The 15,802-nt window shown below is 45.3% G+C and overlaps 1 protein-coding gene across 4 annotated transcripts; it reads right to left on the minus strand.

Moving 5' to 3' along the window:
* Positions 1-1,078: 1,078 nt before the first annotated feature.
* CREB3L3 (cAMP responsive element binding protein 3 like 3) lies at positions 1,079-13,762 on the minus strand. Of its 4 annotated transcripts, none has more exons than XM_044671127.1 (10): positions 13,635-13,762; positions 12,656-12,790; positions 12,092-12,383; positions 11,437-11,546; positions 10,418-10,558; positions 9,175-9,281; positions 7,055-7,123; positions 5,157-5,241; positions 3,598-3,694; positions 1,079-2,060 (listed from the first exon to the last, which is right to left on the minus strand). In XM_044671127.1, exons 1-10 carry the CDS (start codon positions 13,659-13,661, stop codon positions 1,795-1,797), a joined length of 1,329 nt encoding a protein of 442 aa, XP_044527062.1. In that variant the 5' UTR covers positions 13,662-13,762; the 3' UTR covers positions 1,079-1,794. The 4 variants fall into 4 exon arrangements, with proteins under 4 accessions (XP_044527062.1, XP_044527088.1, XP_044527079.1 ...); XM_044671153.1 differs by having other exon boundaries at positions 10,418-10,561; positions 13,635-13,736; XM_044671144.1 differs by having other exon boundaries at positions 10,418-10,564; positions 12,092-12,380; positions 13,635-13,735.
* Positions 13,763-15,802: the final 2,040 nt, after the last annotated feature.

Raw genomic sequence — 15,802 nt, forward strand, 5'->3', positions numbered from 1 at the left:
TGAAGGGGTTGGACTTCAATATAATAAATAATCTCTTAAGGTCTATTCCACCTCTGTAGATACTGTGATCCACAGTATCTTCCAAAAAGTTCCAAGTATCTATTTTCTCTATATTTTGTTTGTTGTCTCTTTCCCCTCCTTACCTTCTCCCTCCAATCCTCCAGGTTTTTCCAGTAATAAGGAAGTATCCAAGTATCTGATAGGGAAAAACTGCTTCTGGGGTCTATAATGAGTCCCTTGACTGAGCCTTTTGCCCCTGCTAGGGATCAGACAGAAGACATTTGGCCCTCTGGAATTCTCCTTCTTGTGGCTCTAGACCCCATTGTTGTCCCATTAAGAAAGGGGAGGGCATTTGAATTGGAAGAGGGAGAGACTGGAGCCAGCTGAACTCTGGAGTGAAGAGCATTAGGACTGTTGTTAGGGGGATTTGACTTCACATTCAGGCTCTGTGACCTTTGGTTTTCTTTTTCTCCTCTAAAATCATAAGATCCTTCTTCCCTTTTGGACTGTAGTCCTGGCAGGCTTGTTCTTTCCTCACCTACATTGACTTAAGATCATAGGATTTAAATCTGGTCCCAACTTAAAAATTCTTTTAGTTACAAATGTGTGATGTGGAGAAAGTAATCTAACTTCTCAGGACTGTCACTTCAGAATTTGAGAATTAAGAGTCAACAAACCCTCAATTTCCAGTTTGATAAAAGGGAATCTGAATCCAAATTTCATGCTTAGCCAGCAGCAGTGCTGCTCTCCAAGGTCCTGAAACATTCTCTCTATTCTCAGAATGGTATTCCTGCTGTGGCAGTGTCTCCTCTCTACACATTGCCTGTGACAGGTGAGGAGAGTGGGGTTCCCCAGAGGAGATGGGGATGAGAACATACCAAAATGGCCAGACAGGCCCAGGCTTCTGAGGTGTTGCCACAGCCAAGCAAGCCCTGTTGGGGTTGTAGGAAAAGGGTGAGATTTTGCCTCAGATCTGCAGGACCCTTCCTCCAATAACAGCCCTGGCTTGAGATTCCATCTATAGTTCATTTGCTATACCTCACTCATTTCTCCCCAAAACCAGAAACATTCCAGCCACTTTCTGCCAAAATACTTTATTAAGGAATTACTTCTGTTTACAAAAATCCTACCTCCAGGGAATTGGGAGAAGAGAGAAAACATCCCCAAGGCTTCAGGGGTAGAACCTATAGGATTTCCTGAAAGGCTGAACTTGGGAGATGGGGATAGCCCCCAAGGTTCAAGATTTCTTCCACGTACTTCTGGGGGCTCTGGAATTATCTTTTTCTGGGATGCCAGGATACATATCTTAGCCTAGTCATGCAGACTGATTTGTTCCTGGGGTTGGCAATATATGTCTGTAGAAAGGGGCCAGGGCTGGGACTCAGAAGACCTAGTCCTAGACTTGGACAGATCCCAGATTCTCTGGATGAACTTAAGCAAGTTCCTTCCTCACCTTTGGGCATCAGTTTTCTCATATGCAGAGTCAGGGAACTGATCTGGTCTTTAAGGCACCTTCCATTTCTGACATCCTCTGCAAGTCTGTCTATGTTTTGGTCTCTGTCTAGTAGCTTCCTCTCAGTCTGAAGCAGAGGAGATGGAGGATTGGGGGTGACCACGTCACTCTTTGGCCTGGGTCCAGCCCTGGCAGGATGTAGGAGACTGATGCAGGATGCAGGGACCTGACCTATAATGGACCATTCCTCTTGCAGCCCATTTTAAACTCCCCCACAGCACCACGGGAATGATACTGCCTGGCCTCTGCTTGGAGCGGGGGGTCTCCTGGGGGTGCCCATCTCAAAGCTCCTCCTCGGCCTCCAGCAGCCCTCCAGCCTTGGTATGGCCCATCTCGACCCTGGCCGGTAGCGCCACAGACATAGCCTCTGGTGCCTCTGCTGGAGTCCGGTTGCCCGGAGTGACCTCGGACAGAGGCCCTGGGCCACCAGCCTCCTGGGGATAGCGGCTCCAGCGGCTTGGGGCTCGGGGACCTAGCTCCTCCCCTCCTGGGACTGGAGCATGGAACACTCTAGAGGCGGCATCAGCATGCAGCGACCTGGAGAACACTGGAGCGAGGGAGAGAGAGGACAGGTCAGGAAAGCGTTGGAAGTGGGGTTGTGGAGGCCCCCTAGGAGCAAGCCAGCCAGCCAGCCAGGGCAAAGCCTCAGATGCCTCTCCTGGCTCTGCTGCCAACCCTTTAGGGCCAATAAAACTTATACTCCTCTCTGGCAGGGCTGAGAAAAAGGGCCCTGGCCACATAAGCGGATCAGGACCTGCTTCTTATATTTTGACTTCTACCTCTGAGTTCATCAGAGTAGGGAACTCTCAGTATAGACTGTTAGTTCTCCATTACAGACTTCCAGTGCCTCGCTGAGGAGTGGAGGTGACCCAGGGCCTCAGAAATTAGGGCGAGAAGGGCAAGCTTTGGCAGCTACAGTCAGGCAGGGAACTAACTTTTTTGTTGTGTTTTTGTGTAAAGCATGTTGTGATATATGTCCCCACCGGCCTTATGTGACCTGTTACAGATGTGCATGTATGTATACTTATATGCAGATGTTTATACATTTTTTAAAAAGTATTACCCTGTGGAGAGAGGCTCCCAACCTGAGGGTAGGCTACCAGCTGGAGAGTTTTTTGTCCAAAGGGGTGGAAAGATACATATTGTGCATACATACAGATTGGTGGACCATGTACCTGCTTAGATGAAAGCATAGATTACTGTTGCATTGAAAGCAACTTAGAGGATGGAAAGGCCACTGGCTTCGGAGCTACAGGGCCTCAGCTTACACATCAGCTACCTAAGCCATCGCTTTGGTACCTGCTTAGGTAACTTCGAGTAGAGGAAGGATCATTGGAGCTTGTCAGCAAATCTCTGTTTTGGAATCCTAGCTCCCTCCCTCAACCTTGAGCAAGTCACTTAACTTTGATGAGCGTCAGTTTGCTCATCTGTAAAATAGAGCTAATACTGTCTTCTCAGAGTTGCTGTGAGATTATGGTTTGCAAGATACTTGATGTCCATTAAGAAATGTAGAGTATTTTTTCCCCAAATACTTTTTACTATTTAGTATTGAGGCAGCTTGGTGGGACAGTGGAGAAAATGCTGGAGTCAAGAAAAGCTGAGTTCAAATCCAGCTTCAGACATTGTCTAGCTTTATGACTCAGACAAGTCACTTGACCTTTGTCTGCCTCAGTTTCTTCAGTTATAAAATAGGAATAACTTCACCTACCTCCCAGGATTGTTGTGAGGATCCAATGAGATAGTATTTATAAATCATTTAGCACAGTGCCTGATACATAGTAACTGCTCTATAAGTGCTTATTCCCTTCCACTTCCCTCCCCTTCAATTAGGAAAGCCACTTAAATTCTCAGTTTCTTCATCTGTCAAATGAGTTGAACTAAATGATCTCTTAAAATAATTTCTAAATCCTAATCTGTGTAGTTAAAAAAAAATAGCCCTTTAGCCCTAATTAGCTTCTACCTATCCTCACTGTTGATAGGATCATGTAAGAGGGGCCCCCAAGGACTCAAAGGGAAATCAGGGAGGGAAAAGAGAGATCCATTGGCAACTCCATAAGGAGACAGGGATTGGGGATAGAACCTACCTCTGACTGGCACAAAGTCTCCAGGTGCCTCAGTTTTGTTGGGGGCGAAGGGACTGATGGAAGGAAAGATGATTAGGGCAAAGGACAGCAGCAGGACCTGGGGTGGGAAGAACAAGGGTCACAGGTACCAAGACTCCCCTAGCTCCCATCCCAGGGCTTTAGAACTGACTGCCAAACTGGGAAACCTCAGCCCTCCCTTTCCTGATGGTCAGCTATGTAATGGCAATGTCAGGGCTGGAAGGTAAGCTTCTTTGCAAAGGAGAGGAAGGAAGGGCTGATGGGGGAGGTCATTTCTCTTATCTCTCTCCTTTCCCCAGTTCCTGGTCTCTAATTCCACATCTGATCTGTGAAGTGGAAAGAGCTCTGGACTTGGAGTCAAGAGACTTGTTGGCTCTGTGCCATCAGTACCCTCTATGGCCTTGGGCAAGCAAGTCCACATATAGACTCTTCCTCTTCAAAATGATAAGTAGATTATCTCTAAGGCCTTTTCTAGCTCTGACTATATGAAATTCAATTCAGCAAACATCAGTGCTTTCTATGCGAAAGGCACTGTTCTAGTTTATACTTTAAGGACCCTTTGAGACCTGACATTCTATGTTCTCCCCAGATATGATGTATGTATCTCAAGGTCACAGTAAAATGGAAACTCCTTTGAAGCAATAATAATAGGTAGCATTTGTACAGTACTTTTGTACTGTACAGTCTAAAGCAATTTACCTGTTATCTCATCTGATCCTCACAACAATTCTGCAAGGTAAGGGCTATTATCCCCATTTTACAGATGTGAAAGCTAGGTCAAACAGAGGTTAATGTCCTGCCCAAGGTCACATAGCTTGAGGAAGGATTTAAATTCTGGTCTTGTTGACTCCATATCCAACATCCCTGTGCCATCTTGAAAACAGATGGCTCATTTTTTTCTTTATATCCCCAGTGCTTAACACTATGTGTGCATGGCACATTCTAGGCACCTGTAAATGCTTGTTGAATTGAATTGATGACCTCTATGGTCCCAGCATTGGCATCCCAGTTTCTAAAGTCCTTTCCAACTCTGACATTCTGTTTTCTAAGATGGCTTCCAGCTTTGACATTCTTATGTTCTAAAGTTCCTTCTAGCTCTGGCATTTTATTTTCTGTGATCTCTAATTCTTATCTCTGACTTATGACTTCAGAAGTGGTTAATCAGATCTCTCCTCCACTTTCTTCATTCTGAGTTGGAGAGTCTCAAATGGGCCTGTAAAGTGCTATGGGAATTATTTTTCTGCCCTTTAAGGTAGAATTTAAGTACCTTGAAGTCAAAGATGGTTTTTCTTTTTGTCTTTGTATCCCCAACACTTAACAAAGTGCCTGCACATAGGAGGCAATTTAATAAATGTTTGTTGGATGGAATTGGGGGCCGAGACTTGAAGTCTGAAATAGAAAGGCTCTGCCCACTTCTTTCTCTGACTTTGACTCCTTGCAGGCACCAATCAGTTAGGTGTCAACTTTCTCTTATTTCTATCACTCAGGTTAGAGGCCCCAGGAAGAAGTAACAAAAAAAAGTTTAGGAGGAGAGAACATACTGCTATACAGGTGCCTGTCTGGGCCGATTTGCTTGTAGAATGTACCATGAGGGCCTGGAGTTTCTTCAGCTGCTCTATGAGAGATCTAGGGAGTACAAGGAAAAACCTGGTCAAGTCAGGTCAGACTTAGGCATCTCAAACTATGCAGTTTTCATTTTTGCCCTCCTATACTTTTATCAGTTGCCTTCCCCACCTCTCCAAAATTGTACCACTACCCTGTCTTTTGTGGTTTTTTAAAAGCCCTTACCTTCTATCTTAGAATCAATATTAAGTTTTGGTTCCAATGCAGAAGAGCAGCTAGGGCTAGGCAGTTGAAGTTAAGTGACTTTCTCAGGGTCACACAGCTAGGAAATGCCCCTCTCTTTTTTAGACCAATCCCATCCTTCAGGGGCCAGTTCAATCCCTGTTTCCTCCAAGAAATCTTCCCAAGCCACCTTCCATCCTCCTCCACCCAACCTCTATATCTCTCCTGAGTTCCTTCAGTCTTGACTTAATTCCATGGTATTGTATTATATAATGGAAAAAAGTACTGCTATTACATACAGGAGTCCTGAATTCAAGTCTCAGCTCCAGTCTTTTCAAGTTGTGTGACCTTGAGCAAGTCATTCTCTTTGAAACTCGATTTCTTTATGTAAAATACCTTATTGGGCTATCATTAAAAAAGCACAAAGTCCCTCTTTAAGACCTGAATCTCACAAAAACTCTCATAGACATTTTGGACTGAAGGGCTCTTAGAAATCAAATCTAAATCCTACCATCCCTCACTTTGCAGAAAGAGAAACCAAGGCCCAAAGAGAAGAACAGACACCGGTGAAAGAGGTGACAAAGATGGACATAGAATCTGACCTTCATGGTCTCTTGCTTCCAAACTATGGTGGCATATTTATCTGTCATCGAATGTCCATGATTCTATTTATATAGAGGTTCCTCCCACAAACACAGATTGCAACCTTTTCTTATTAGAGCATGAGTCACTATCAATTGAACATTTTATCATCTGATAGCCAACCTTGTGGTGAAGAGCCTCTCTAAGGTCAGCTAGCCTAGTCCTAGGACAACAGACATCCAGTGGGTTGTAAATGTGAGCTGTAATCTTCTTGTTTTATAGGATGGGTAAGTCTTTTCTCACCAGCCAGACTCTTAAGTCCTCAGAGGCAGGGGCTAGCTTCCAGACAACCCTCAATTTCTTTGATCTCCCACAGTTTTGACTGTATAGGAAGTTTCAGACAGCTCTTTGAATTGCATTTGAAGCTCTGGAGGGAGCCATTAGTTCACTGGTCTTTTTACTGATTTCCCCCTTCTCCTAGGGGGATAGTAAAGGAGCCAGCCCAGGCCCAGCCAAAGACTTTACAATGTAGGTGGGGAGACAATACACAAAACATTTAAAAGAAGTAGGATAAAAAAGAGTTCCAGACAAGGATGAGTTGTCCCATGATTAGATGTTCTCCATGCCAAATGAAGGGTAGATAAATTCTGTTGGTGATCAGAGAAGAGCTCAATGAGGGCAAAAGTTGTGGGAATAAGGGGAGGGATCTGGGAAGATTTTCTGGGCAAAACAGAACTTGAACTGAACTCTGAGCAGAGAGGAAGGAGGGTGTTCTTGAGGAGAGGGAACAGGAATAAGCTTAGTGGATGCAAATGAGAACCTGAATTGGCTGGGGTAGAGGGGCTAGTGTTGGTGCTAGAGAACAGGATTGTAGAGGGAAATTGAGGCTAGAGTAGTGGCTGTGAAGGACTCCAATGCCAAGCTGAAGAGTTTGAACTTAGTCCATCCATCGAAGAGTAAGAGTGAGCTTGGTACTTGCTCATTTAGGGTCTCTGGGGCTGATTAGACTAGATTGATCCCACCTCCCCTCCCTTCATCTGGTGGTATGAGGGGAGAGAATGTTCAGACTTACAGATTTTGTTTCTCCAAGTGCAAGACTTTCCTCTGGAGCTCCTGATTCTCAGCTGTGCATTCCGACATGCTACAAGAACAGGGAGTGGAAGGTGTCACTCAACCCCAACCCCTGGAGAGATAAGCCCAAGACACTTCAGCTTAATTGCCAGGTAATGAAACATGGGAAGAGATGAAGTCTTTCCCACTCTTACTTCACATCCAAAAGGAATGCTCAGGGCAGCTATTGTAACCCACACCTGGGCAGGGGTCCTTCTACAAAATCCCCAGTGATTCCTCTATCTTCAGAAGCCTTCCCAGTGATCTGTGGTGCATTACTTCAGAGGCATCCCATCTTCTTTGAGACTCGAAGGTCCCTATAAGAGCATTTAGTCTAACCCTTTCATTTTATAAATGAGAAAATTGAGGCTCAGAGCATTGAAATGATTTGGCCAAGATATAGGACATCAAAGATAAAATCTATTCCTTGGTGCCACACAAAAGGAGTCTCATCCCTCTTCCCCATTTCAAATACTTATGCCAACCACTAGAAGCCCTACAAGATGGCTTGGAGAGAGGCAAAGAGTCAGAGAGAGGAGGAGGAGGGGAATAGGGGAGGAGAGGGGCTGGGGAGAGGAGACAGCACGAACTAACCCATAGGGGGATGAGAAAGAGCTTCAAGGGGAAGGCAGTCTCCAGTATTGCTTTGAAGAAAGCTAATAATTTTAACAGGGAGAAACTTGAGAAAGAAGTTTCATTCTAGGCATAGAAGAAAGCCAGTGAAAAAGCATGAATTGGGGCAGCAGAATGCCGAGTTTAGAGGACAGCAAAATATGCCAGTGGGGATGGGGAACATATAATATATGAAAGGGAACAAAATGAAATAAGTCCTAAAGGGAGGCTGGATCCAGATGGTAAAGAGCTTTAAGTGTCAAGCTGGGGGGGGGGGGGTTGTGTTTTATCCTAAGAGCAATGAGGAGGCATCAAAGCTTCTGGTAACATCATCAGGTTAAAATACATGGAGGGGAGTAAAGTCTAAGAAACTAGAAAATGGGAAAGAGCATGGTAATGGAGAGTTTTAAATGCCAGATGGAAAAGTTTGTATTTAGTTCTGGAAGTAATAGGAAGCCATTTGAGTTTTCTGAGTAGTGGAGTGATATAGTCAGACCTGGGCTTTAGAACATCACTTTGGCAGCAGTGCAAAGGCTGGATTCAAGAAATTTGAGACAGGGAGACCAATTAGGAGATTACTGCAAAAGGTCAGATCATAGGTAATGAGGGTCAGAACCAGAGTTGGCACTGTCAGTTGAGAGAAGGATATGGATGTAAGAGACATGGAAGGAGAATTAATTAGATGTGGCAACTGATAGGAAATTCAGAAGGAAGCTAATGAAATATGTCTTAGACATATTGAGTTTGAGATGCCTATGAAACATCCAAATAGAGATATCTGTTTGATGATATGAGACTAGAGCTCAGGAGAAAGATTAGGGCTGAATATATAGATCTGTGAGTCATCTGAATATTCAGCTCATGACTTCCAAGAGAGGGTGCAGAGAGAAGACTATCCTAGAAAGAGCCTTGAAGGCCAGGGAGGGTACAGGAGAAAGATGATGATGTTCTCGAAATCTGCTCTTCTCTAGCCTAACCACCCCAGTTCCTTCAGCTAATCTTCCTCCCATCTCTTGCTTCTTTCTAGCTTCCTCCCAAGGATATGTTGCCTTGGTTGGCTCAGGCTTCCTTGGAAATTAAGGTGAATGAAAGAGAGGTCATGGGAACACAGAGACAGGTCCTATTGTGGTTGAATGAAACCCAGGACCATAAGTCACAGGACCTTGGTTCTTGTCCTGGTTCTGCCACTGACATGCTTTGTGGTTTTGAACAAATCACCTACCTTTTTTGGGCCTCAGCTTCCCCATCTGTCAAATGAAAGTGTTGCACTGGACAAATTCTAAGGTCTTTCCCAAAACAAGTAGTTGTGCTTCTCATTCATTGTTATATGATTATGGTCAAGCCCCTTCCCCTTCCTGGGCTTCAGTTTCCATCTGTCAGATGGAAGCACCAATGCCTGGCATGCCCTCTCATCATCATGAGAGATGAATTTACTCCTAGCATGAAACAGATGTCAGGGAAGTTCATTACCGGTTCTCCAGCCCATCAATGTATTCCTTCTTCTTTTTCCGGCTTTCTTGTGCTGACTGCTTGTTTCTTATTTTCCTTCGGATCTTCTTGAGCACTCGTTCTTCATACTGCCAGACAAGACTCGGTAGAATCAAGTGGACAGTCTGTGGTCCTGACAGCCAAATTCTCCTGATCCTCAGAATCTCAGCTTCCCTGCCTTCCATGTGCTTTCCATGAAATCCCAGTTTCCTAGCCCTTTGATATCAAGACCAATTATTTTTCTCTCTGTAGCTGAGAACAACTTTGTATAGAGTCACTGTACTGTCTGCTCATTTGCGCTGAGAGCCCCACCTCTCCTTCTTATTGCCCTGGCCTCCAAAGGCATGGGTATAACCAAAGTGACCATAGCTAGCCACCTCCCTATGAGGAGCCATTGGCTCTCTGGTAGTACGAGATGGCCTAACTGGTATGTAGTGAGAGGCAATTGGAAGACTCACCAAATTGTCTCCTCCACAGGCACCTGAAATCCCACCATTTAAAGATTTATTTCCTATTCTAAACAGTGCTCCTGAGAGTGGATACATTAAGCACCTAACTCCTCAGTGTGACAGTTCGTCACATTGATTTTCCTTGGAGAATCCCAAAATCATAGAAGAATAACTCACATTTCTGTACTTCCTAAAAGTTTAGATATTTTTCTTGTAACTCCCTTGCAGGGTCCATCATGCCAAACCCATTTTACAGATGAGAGAAATGAGGCTGTTAGAGGTAACATAACAACTTGCTCAGGGTCCCATGACTAATGAGTATCAGTAGAGTCCCAAACCCTCCTGAGCCCATGACTCCACCATGTCCAATGTTCTATCTACTTCAGAAACAGATAATCTGCGAAGTTGTCCTCCAAGTCTAAGATGTCATGCAATGGAATATTTGGGGAAATTAATTCAGTAGACTGAGACTAGCCTGGATTTCTATCCCAGGTCCCACAATTCCTAGCCATGTGACTTGGGTCAGGTCACTTCCTCTCTTACAAAGGGAGCAGTGATGCTCAGGCCAAGCGTCTCATAGAACTAAGAAAATCTGTTCTTAAACTTTAAAGGGCTAGGCAGATAGGCAGATTGTTCTCCCTGGGTCTCGTGGGGAGGTGGGCCTGGCCCTGGGGTTGGGAGAGCTTCTGAAAAATGAAGGTGGGGAACTGACCAGACAGGAGGCTCAGGGAATGACTTCCTCTTTGAGAGAGAGTTCGATGGTAGAAGGGGCTCACCTTGGTAAGGGGCAGCTGGGTGGGCAGAGTGATGCCCTCTTTGGCAAGGAGCTTCTTCTCATCCTCAGTCAGCACCAGTTCCTGGCTGTGGCCAACACCTGGCCTCTGCACAGCTGGAGATCCCTGCTGCTGCTGCTGTTGCTGCTGCTACAGGCAGACCCAAAGTCCCAGAGAGGATAGTCATGGATCAGGACCATCCCCCAAAGCTGCTTATGTTGAGCCCAGGCTGGCAAAGGAGATCCAGGGGGAGGAGGGAGGGAGCAAATAGGTTTAATGCCAGAGAGGCCAAAGGTTCAGGGTCAAAGGGAGTGACTGAGCATGGCAGAAAGAGCCCTGGCATAGGAGGCAGGAGACCTGGGTTCAGATCCCACCTATGACACTGAGGGGTCCTGAAGTGTAGCCTTCACTTTTTTTTTTAAGCCTTCCCTTCTGTCTTAGAATTGATACTAAGTATTGAATCCAAGAACAGAAGAGTGGTAAGGGCTAGGCCTTTGGGATTAGGTGGCTTTCCCAGCTAGGAAGTGTCCAAGGTCAGATTTGAACCAGATTTAACAACCTGTCTCGAGCCACCGAGCCACCTAGCTCCCCTTAGCCTTCATTTCTGAGCCTCAGTTGTCTCATCAACTAAGAGTCAGCTTTGTCATAATAGAAAGAACCCTGGATTTAAATCTTTCCTTCCTCCACCCTGGCTTATCACTCTCTGGACCTTGGCTCCCTAGCTAGCAAATGAGAGGGTTGTATCTAAACTCCGATACCCTTTCCAGCTCTTGATCTCTAAGGTCCCTCCTATCTCTAACTTTCTATGTCTTATTGAAGCCTGTATGTGGGCAGGAACCTCTGGGGGGCTAACCTAGCTGTGGGTGACAGCCAGGACAGCTAGGCCAATATGGGAACAAATTCAGGGATGGGACGAGGGGGGTCTAGGTGTGAAGTTACCGGGAGACGAAGGATGTAGGGGGAAGTGGAGGGCAGTTCAGGAACATGACATACAAACAGGGCGTCGTGAAGAAGGAGCTCACCATGTCCACATTACTGGATAGGAGCAGGTCCTTGACTGTGAGGGTACAGGATGGAGGTGAGCCTGTCAGCTTTGGACTATCCTGGAAGATGCCTCCTGGGCTCCACATTTCTGCCCCAGGGACATAGGACAAGAGAAGAAATCTCTCAGGGCTGGTATTTGCTACAGGTCTCTTCAGCCCTGGTCATGCCAACACCCTCAGGCCCAGGTATCCCCTCTTGGAGCTCACTCACCCAATTTTGGGAAGGAAAGGTGAGGGCTTTTATTCCTCCTACTGGCCCTAAGCCCTTCTGATACTTGGAACTTAACCATACCAAGTCCTAGGGATCCCTTTCATCTTGGAATTTTGTTCTCAGGCAATTACTGCCTTGAACCCCATTCTTTCCTAACCAGATAACTTCCAACTTCACACATCCAAATTACTCTTACCCATTAAGGTCTTTTTTTGTCTTCCCTTTGCAAATATGGATTTCCTTGAGTTTAACTTTAGGATCCCCTATTCCCTGTCCCTAATCCTTCTCAATTTAATAAAAAAAAACATATCAGGCTAAGTGTGGCTGGTTGGGGTGGAGGTGGGGGGGCAGGGAGGTAGGGAAGGGATATATTCTGATAAGGTGATATAAAGGACAGTGGCCTGGGTCAGTGCCAGCACTCACCCAGATCTATGGACACAGATGATTCTAGCACTTGGGCTCTTGGCCTTTCAGGCCCAGTCAGGCCAGGGAAGTGGCCAGCATGACAGTAGGAAGGTTGAGAAGCCTTTTGGTGGCCATCTGGGCTGGTCCCAGTGTGAAAGCACTGTGGGCTGTCCTGGGGGTCAGAGGGCAGGTCCTCAGAGATCCCACTGTCACTGGCAGCTGGTGACCAGAGTGGAGAGCTGGGATTAGAGTCCCCATATCCTAAGATAGAATTAAGGAATTTGTCTGGTTCTGGAGCCGGTGGAGTCTGCTAGGAACCAAAGAAGAAAGCAAAGATAAGTAAAGAGGGCTTAGAGTTGAGAGGATTAAAAATAGAGACTCCACTCCTGACGCCTAAGAACTCTGGTCAGGAATGGAACAATTGCTGAGAGGCTTTGGCAGGAGGATACTGAGAACTCTCCGAGATTCCTTCTCATTCTAAATTAATGTATAATCCTTTGTTTGGGAGGTAGGAGATCTGACTGCTGCTGATTCAACCGAGAGAACATCGTCCAAGGGGTTGTGGGACGAGTAGGAACTCACTTGGTCCTTAGCAGGGGCACAATCAGGACCTCCTAGCTCCATAAGCCATAAGACCCCATCCTGTGGGTCAAAGAGAAGATCTAGAAGCTCCAGGCTGTCAACGGACCCCATGGGGCAGGAAGAGGCCATCTGGAACTAAAAGGGAAAAGGGCATTAGTGTAGCTCCCCCTGCCCTCAGAGAGGGCCATGTAAACAAGGTGCAGGTCTTAGGACCAGAAAGGGCATGTCTAGTTCTTAATAAACGGTGTGATCATGGGCAAGGGTCCTTTTGTAAAATGAGGATGCTAATGCCTGTAAATATTCTTTACAAGAATGTAGTAGGACTCAGGAAATAATGTATAAAGGGCTATAGAAACATCAGTTCTCTCTCTTTTTGTCTCTATGCCTCTATCTCTCTCCCCTCCTGCTGAATGAAGGCAGGGGAGATAGGTAGAGCCCTTGGGCTTTTCCACAGACCTGATTGCTTATTTTGCCAAGTATTGTGGGCATCCACCTGTATGTCCTGAGCTTCCACAGAGGGGCTTTGGCCATAGGGAACAAGAGACTGGGAGAGCAGTGGCCAGGGAGGGCACAGTATCAGGGAAGAATGGACAGACCCTCGCCACAAACTCACTTGTCTGACTTCGAGCAAGTCATTGAGCCTGAGTTTCCTCATCTATGAAATAAGGAGGAGGCTGGTATAGAAGATCTTTAAATCCCCCACTGGGCCTCATGTTCCGAAGTGGCTCCCAACTCTAACATTTGTGTATCCTAAATTCTTCCCAGCTCTGACACAGGCCTAAGACCCCTTTGTTCTGTACCTGTGACACAAGAACCCCCATCCAAATTCAGATTACTGTAGCTGAAGCCCGAAGGATCCTTTGAGATCATGTGGTCTTCCCACCTCATTATACAGATGTGAAAACCGAGACCCAGAGAAGTCGGGACTTTCAAATGCTCTCGTTCCCCCAATCCGGAGAATCTCCCATCCCCTCCTCACCTTTTCTGAGGCAACGTCCCTATTCATGAGGGGATGCTCAAGACAGGTTTCTTCTTCCTTCCCCAGATTTTGGATTGCAACTTCTTGAACCACCAGACATTGAATCCCTTCCCTCAACTGTTTCCCAAACCCCAGCTGGCTCAACTTTATGACATTTCCACTCTGGTGAGGGCTAAAAAACATCAAGAGCGAGCTGAAATCCCACCCCTTGAGACTAATTGGTAGGGGTGGGAGTTTGGGGTGAATGGTAGGAGAAATGACCAATCAGACAAATCTGCCCCTCCTCCCAGGTGTGTTTGGAGGGGGCGGGGTGACCGTTATCTAAATGTTTTGTGCTTTTCCAGTCCCGAGTGGGCAAAGCTCAAAGTCTCTAGAGGAGGTCTGCCATGACCTTTCCCCTACTTACCAGGAATTCTTCCCTTCTACTTCATAGCTTTGGCACCCTGAAAGCCAGCCCTTCCCACCTCCAGCTTCCAAGGACTAAGCCCTTCCCACTAACTCCAGATCCCTGTTTGCTGGAGTAGAATTACCAAGACCACCACCACCACCATCACCTGTTTCAGCCTATATTAATTTTACTTACACTTTGCCAGCCAGCCCACATACCCTCCTCTTCCAAGAAGCCTTCCTTGATCCTTTGTATTTCTCATCTTACCAAAAAACTTTTTAGGATTCTCTTTTTTTCCTTAGAGCTTCTGTAATACTTTAGACACTTCTTATTCACACATCCCAACCTACTACCTCATAATAATTCGTATACATATCTTAGCTTTCCCTATTAGGACCATAGAACACAAATTGTCAGAACTTACGCAGAATGTCAGAATCTGAGGGACATTAGAACATAATACAGTAGTAATAATAATGTTGTGGTTCAGTCATATCTGACTCTTCTTGACCCCATTTGGAGTTTTCTTGGAAAAGATACTGGAGTGGTTTGCCATTTCCTTCTCCAGCTCATTTTACTGATAAGGAAACTGAGTCAAACAGAATGAAGTGACTTGCCCAAGGTCACAAAGCTAGTTTCTAAGAATAGATTTGAACTCATATCTTCCTGGCCCCAGACCCAGTGTCCTAACCACCACTCCATTTAGCTACCATACAAATGCTAAATACTTTACAAATGTCAGTTTATTTAATTTTTACAACAACCCTGGGAAAGAGGTACTATTATTATCTCTATTTTTACAGTTGGGGAAACTGAGGCAAACAGGTTGCGTTACTTGCCCAGAGTCACACAGATAGTGTTTAAGGCTAGATTTGAACTCATGTCTTCCTGACTCCAGGCCTAGCCCTCTATCCATTGGACTGCCTTGCTGAGTGTGATAGGGGAAAAGTAGTAAAGGAAAAATGTGAGAGAAAATACATCCAGTAGTAGAGAGGGCAGTTGGGAATAAAATATTATCAGAGGGGAGATGAGTATCAGTATGGATTCATAGTTGGAACAAGTATGAGAAAAAACAGTTTAAGCTGAAGAGTTTGCTATGTAACAGGAATTCCAGAGCATGGGGTAGAAGAGATAGGCAATGTTGAATTGGGACAGGGGTTGGGCTGGGAATGAGAGAACATGAAAAGAAGTCAGGGAAATGTCCTCCTTAATAGTTGATGATTAAGTGTAGAGGGATCCATCCATTTGTTTCTCAATCCATCTATCTATGTTCAGTGATAGAAGTGGGGACCACAAAAGTAGGATGATTTACAATTTGAGAGGAAGCCTTCTTGGAGCGCAAACTTGAATGAGGATGGTTTTTCCTTCCCCCCTAAAATATACATATTTAAAAAATAAATTCTTTAATTTCTATTGACCACAATAATATTTAGATAGGGCAACTAAGTGGTACAGTGGATAGAACATTGGACCTGGAGTCAGGAAGACCTGAGTTCAAATCCAGCTACTAGTTGTGTAACCCTGGGCAAGTCACTTATCCCTGTTTGCCTTGGTTTCCTCATTTATAAAATGAACTGGAGAAGGAAGTGGCAAATCATCCTAATATCTTTGCCAAGAAAATCCTAGATGGAGTCAGGAAGAGTTGAACACAACTGAAAAGATTCAACAATAACAGTATTCAGCTATATGAAACAACAACAACAAGGAGTACAAATAAAAGGAATAGACAGAACGAGTGGAAAAAATTATCTTAAATGATTGCACTTATAAATTTATGCTT

Source organism: Gracilinanus agilis, chromosome 1, assembly GCF_016433145.1.
Source record: "Gracilinanus agilis isolate LMUSP501 chromosome 1, AgileGrace, whole genome shotgun sequence".
Lineage (NCBI taxonomy): Eukaryota > Metazoa > Chordata > Mammalia > Didelphimorphia > Didelphidae > Gracilinanus > Gracilinanus agilis.

Coding starts and splice junctions, on each gene's coding strand:
- CREB3L3 (XM_044671136.1), bottom strand. CDS start 13,661: ATGAATAGGGACGTTGCCTCAGAAAAG. Junction 11,547..12,091: donor ATCTGTGTCCATAGATCTGG/GTGAGTGCTGGC, acceptor TCCCTGGGGCAG/AAATGTGGAGCCCAGGAGGC. Junction 3,695..5,156: donor AGACAGGCACCTGTATAGCA/GTATGTTCTCTC, acceptor TTCCCACCCCAG/GTCCTGCTGCTGTCCTTTGC.